The 6,000-nt window shown below is 30.2% G+C and overlaps 1 protein-coding gene across 1 annotated transcript in view; it reads left to right on the plus strand.

Annotated features, from left to right (window-relative positions):
- The window catches only part of LOC127719407 (SCO-spondin-like), a 30,078-nt gene extending 24,876 nt beyond the window's left edge, over window positions 1-5,202 (plus strand). Inside the window, exon 29 of the mRNA XM_052225510.1 lies at window positions 2,394-5,202. Coding sequence (XP_052081470.1) covers window positions 2,394-2,476 — 83 coding nt within the window. The 3' untranslated portion in view covers window positions 2,477-5,202. The remainder of the gene's footprint in view (window positions 1-2,393) is intronic.
- Window positions 5,203-6,000: the final 798 nt, after the last annotated feature.

Here is a 6,000-nt window from a genome sequence, read left to right on the forward strand (position 1 = left end):
GGAATTCGAGTGAAACCTATAGAATTGCATACTGTAAAGGATAGAACAATGACTACCTTCAATAAGGTGGTGTATGAAATAAACGTAGAAAATGAGTGTTAAAACGTTATCTAGTTGACAGCTGCGGTTTATTCCACTTGCTCCGGAATGATTTTTATGTATAATTGTACAGCTTTAAGTAAGTAAAAAATTGTGTAAATTTATATTTTTGTATGTATGATTCTGATCAAAGAATCATTTCTGAAGAAAGTCATCTATGATTGTTCTGGTTACTGATATGGTTAGTAAACAGTACATTGCAATTAAACATACACATCTTGGTGCAATAGAAATAGACAGGAAATGCGAAATATAAATAAAAGTACCATGATTGAAAAAACATATTTATATCTGCTAACCGAGACGAGACCCTGTGCTTGAAATCCGTACTTTCATAAATGAAAAGCAGGTAACAGGTATGGCGATATTAAAGCGTTGTTTCTTTACTTTTTGTGTTCTACTGTACGTGCACCGAATTTGTGTCATGAATGGATAACTGAAAGCGGTCATTCTATCAGTTTTTTTTTTTATCATTAAACAATTACCTAATGCATGAATCTTTATTGCATTAGCAACAACATTGTTTTAGTAAAATAACACGGTATATACATATATGACAAATATGACAGAATACAGAGAACAATGAAATAATGCAGAGATGGCTTAAAATATAACACATACATTTGTACAACATTTAAACTGATAATTTGCGATCTTAATTTCAATACCGCCTTTAAATAATTACATAATTTCTTTGTTAAGCTTTTTGACTCAGCTTGTGAAAAACAAGATAACGTTCATGGTTTTGGGCATGAACGATAATGTTCTGGCAAATCAACACAAAATGATATTAGGGATGTTCGCTAGTCTGTTTCAAAATAACAATCTTTTTAAAAGACTGTTCCAAAATGAGAGTATATAAATAAAGGAACAAAAAAAAAAAGCAGAAAAAAATTAAGGGTCCGTGTGCATGTTTTCGAGATAGAGTTTTCATACTTTTAACATTGGTCGCTTTTTAGTTTCAAAAACTATGAAAAAAAACAAGGATTTTAGGGGTTAGCAGGCAAAAATTCCTTAATGACAATACATAGATAAAACCAAAGGATTCCGAAAATCTGGCAAAAATACAAAAACAAGAGGAGCAAACATCCTTAATCTTCAATATTGATGATAGGAGATACGTCAGGTTACTTTTGAAATCGAGTAAAGAAAGTGTAGATAAACCAACTATTTATTTATTATATAGACGGTCTTCATTATCAGAAATATCATTCATAAGGTGATATATAGTTGCCTTAGCTTATATACGTCATTGTGCGTCTAGTGAATGGTTGTCTCATTGGCAGTCATATCCAATCCTATTATCTTATGTGATTAAAGGTTCAGTTTTTGTTTATTTTAGATAATGATTTACAAACATACATTTAAATGAACTTTGGGAAAATTCAAGACACCAACGTTTTACGTTTTCTCCACCGAAAGTCATATTTTCCAAATAAAAGGTCTATCTAACAACCAACGTTTTATGTTTTCTCCAACAGAAGTCATGGTTTCCAAATAAAAGGTCTATTTAAGGATGTATTCTTCTGACGTTTCAGTCTCGTTGAAATCTCGTTCTGGAATTATTTCCAAAACATGTGATACAAGAGGAAAATATCAATGAATTTTAAAAATTTTATAATTAAACTTAACTCTGTGAAAAAATTGTGTATTTACAATAATTAGTTTTTGAGTAATCAATTTTTCAAATTTTACGACCAATAAAGTCAGTCTTTTTAGCCAAAATTTTGAGAAAATGGGTGAGGGGTACAAAAAATGATTTTAACAGATTCATGTATATCCCATATCATTTTTATTTTTTTCAAATTTCTTAGATATGTATTTTTTCAATCATTTAAAACAAAAAAGTTGAAATAATATGCATTGTGTTCTTAAAACTGAAAAAAATCACAAATTTACAAATTGACAGTATGGTAAATTTGACACATAAAACCATCAAAATATGATAAAACTTTCTTATATTAACACCTACCTATAGTTTTTTTAGTTAAATTTATTCAGATTGGTCCACTTTATCTTTATTGAAAATTGTGGAATTGTGATTTTTTCACGATAATAGCCCAAAAATAGGTAAAAATTGATGAAAAATGGGAAAACCAGCAAAATTGGATACTTTCAAATGGCTGTAGCAAAAAAAAAGAAGTGCACCACCATAAGATTTTTTCTTCACCAATTATCTTTTTACAATCATATAAACCCAAAAATCAGGTTAAAAAAAAAAGTTTAATTCTAGGAATTTTTGGCTCCTCAGAGGTGTACATCCTTAACAACCAACGTTTTATGTTTCGTTTCAGATATGGGAAGTGGCTTCACGAGATTAAACCTCAACTGGAAACTGTTTGGAGTTCTAACTGCAGTATTATTTGTGTGGAGATAATGATTTGTATCTAATGTTGGATGTTTTTGGTGGTAAAACTGACATTTGAAGAACAACCTAACCTGTATATTGACATATATCACACAGGAACACAATAAGCATGTGTTGGCAAATGTAAATCCAAAAAGTGTTGATGGAAACATGTAAGACCGGAAGACACTTTTCTTTCGATTCATCATTATTGTATCACAATTGAATATTTTTCGAAAGTGTCATGGAAGCATTGCTAATGTATTTTTTTGGCCCCCAAACAAAAGAACTGGAACTTTTTTGTTAATAATCATATGCTTTAAGGATGTTCGGTACTCTGTTTCAAAATAACAAGCTTTTTAAAAGAATGTTATCAATTGATAGTATATAAATACAGGGACTAAAAAAGTAGAATAAATGAAAGGTCCGTGTGCTTGTTATTGGAGATTTAAGTCATTGAAAATTTGGCGGGAAATAATTCTCTCTAGACTTTTCTTTCATTTAATATTGGCACCCTTTTTCTTACAAAAAATATGAAAAAATAACAAGTATTTTATAAGATTTTCAAATATGGCTTTTTAATTTATATATGATAAAATAATGAAATGAAATAGGGGTTAGCGGGGAACATTTTTTAATGGTACTAAATGGATAAAACCAGAGGATTCCGAATATCTGGCAAATTTAAAAAACAAGAGAAGCGAACATCCTTAAATCATCAAAATTTTAGACAGGTCTTATGAACAAACATAAACTCCTATTACTGGTAGTTTTTTTTAGGGTTTTGAAATTATTGAAGAAATTCAAAGTTTTAATTGTTTAGCCAAAATATGCGTAACCTCTGCATTTCTTTATTTATAGGTCAAACGCAGAGAAGTTTTATATTGTAAATACAATCACTATATTGCTGTACATTTTGTTTTTTCATCATTCATGTTTTATTTTTAAAGGGGCTATGTACTAGACAAAAAAATAAAAGATCGTGTTGACTTTATTTTATTATTTCAATCATTTTTTAAAGCGGAATGTAAAATTTATATTTCACTTGTAGAAGTCGGTTTGGTCAATTTCGTCAAATTAAGCTAAATTGAAACCTCGACCAAGGTAATATTGGGTTGAAAGTCAACAATTTATCCTCATTTGAATCCGTATTTATGTAACTTTTATATAACCTTCATTGGACTTAGGTGCGTATGTGTTCAGCATGTGGTTCATTCATTAAAACGAAAAAAAAATGTCAACACAGCCGAATAATGAAACAAGAGAGACATGATATACATATGTTATTAATCTTTAACACGACATTTACAGTAGTAAATCAAACAGACCTAAAATCTCGTCAATATACGACTGCACGAGCTTGAAGCTCTATTTCTATTTCTACTTTTATATCGGGTTATATGACTGTCGGTGGTCTTCGGAAGTCATCCCCATTACTCACGAAATTCTGATACATATATCCATCTGATGAGTTAAGCCTTTTTCAACTGATTTTTGTAGTTCGTTCTTATGTTGTACTGTTACACCACTGTCACAGGTAAGGGGAAGGGTTGGGATCCCGCTAACATAATTAAAGCCGTCACATTCTGTATGTATGTGTCTGTCCCAAGTCAGGAGCCTGTAAATCAGAGGATGTCGTTTGTTGCTGTGTTAAATATTTGTTTTTCTTTCATTTTTTTTTGTACATAAATTAGGCTGTTAGTTTTCTCGTTTATTTTGATTTACGATATTTCATATTTGTCATTTCGGGCCATTTTATAGCTGACTATGCGGTATTGGCCTTGCTCAATGTTGAATGTCGTATGGTGACCTATAGTTGTTAATTTCTTTGTCATTTGGTCTCTTGAGAAAAGTTGTCTCATTGACAATAATACTATATTTTCTTTTCCATATTTATCTGTTCTTTTTAGACTTTTTGTAATCTGAATATACGTTTATCAAATATGAGAACTTGGGTCAAATCGGTAAATGTGAAATTGACAGTTAATGCTCATTCTGTGTATATACATGTACAAGGTGTTTTTGTTGTTCTGTACATATTGGCTTCTGTAAAAAAAAATGTATCTGTTATAATTGTTTTGTATATTTGTATGCATATAAAAATATGTACATTTAATAATGAATTGAATTATATACACCGGTTAGCTCATTGATAATTAGCTATCTCGACATTTAACAAGGCATAATGTACTAAAATACTTTTAGTTTTATATTGTATTATTTTAAATTTCATTGTTCAATTTTGAGAATACAAATAAAATGTATGCAGTTGGCGCATAAACCAACTTTGTTCTGCAGCTCATGGAGTGCATTTATTTTCCACTCTCTCTTAAACCCATTAGAGAATGGTTAATTTATTCCCCCTGTCTCTAAAACCCATTAGAGAATGGTTCATTCATGCCCCCTCTCTCTAAAACCATTTACAGAATGGTTCATTTATTCCCCCTGTCTCTAAAATCCATTAGAGAATGGTTCATCCATTCCCCCTCTCTCTAAAACCCATTAGAGAATGGTTCATTTATTCTCCCCTCTCTCTAAAACCCATTAGAGAATGGTTCATACTATTCATTAATGAAGAGCGGCAAATGAACTTTTTTTATTGTTGTCTTTATTCATATATGTTTGTCTTTTGTGCTTTGCTTTCTTTGTCTGCTTTGTAAGGTTTTGTATCTATTAATTTGTGTATTTGCCTTGATTATGTATGTAATCTGTTTATACTTATATCTGTCCAATTGACAAATAAATGATTAACATGCTGTCTGTATTTTTTTTTTATATTTTGCTATTTTGGTAATTAATTATTGAGGTATTGATTGCCTTCGGTTATTGTAGACATACAAATTTAGACTGGTTCCCTGTTCTTTGTCTGTTTGGCTCTGATAGATATTGACAAACAGAGTGACTCAGATACCCGTATGTTGCGTTGCAAGGAAGAGAACCATATTATGGATCAATTCAAATCGTAAAAGCACTGTCTTGTTTATTTTAATTACCAATTTCTGACTGTCTTTTTGTTTATGGAAAATGAGATTTAGGCTGTATAAACCAATGAGACAACAACACAAACACCAAACAACTTGATATATGTGCTTTAATCAATAAGGTTTACACAAAATGTCAAGCTTTGAGTAGTTCTGAGTCTTGCAAAGTAGTAAATAAATTCAACAAAATATATTAGACATCTTCTATTAACACAACACTCTGTAAGAAAAAAATGGATATAGAAAAAACAACCAATATAGAAAATCATTAGTGAAATTCCAAATTTTCGACAGGCACGTGATGCTCATCAATCTGGATCAATAGAATATACCAAAAAGTAATTTGTTAAAAACATACTATAAAAATAAGCATTTTCAGAAAAAAAAAACATTTCGATTCCATTGGCAAAATAGATTAAAAGAAAAAAAGAAAAAACATAAAGACTAGTACAAACATAAAGACACAGACATCAACAATAAATATTATTTCAGGATTCTCATAGTTACTGGGAGAAATCTTACTAAAATTTCAGATACGAAATCATGTCATCCTAAATTCCAATAGAAACTTCG

Source organism: Mytilus californianus, unplaced genomic scaffold (assembly GCF_021869535.1).
Source record: "Mytilus californianus isolate M0D057914Y unplaced genomic scaffold, xbMytCali1.0.p SCAF_11, whole genome shotgun sequence".
NCBI classification, from domain to species: Eukaryota; Metazoa; Mollusca; class Bivalvia; order Mytilida; family Mytilidae; genus Mytilus; species Mytilus californianus.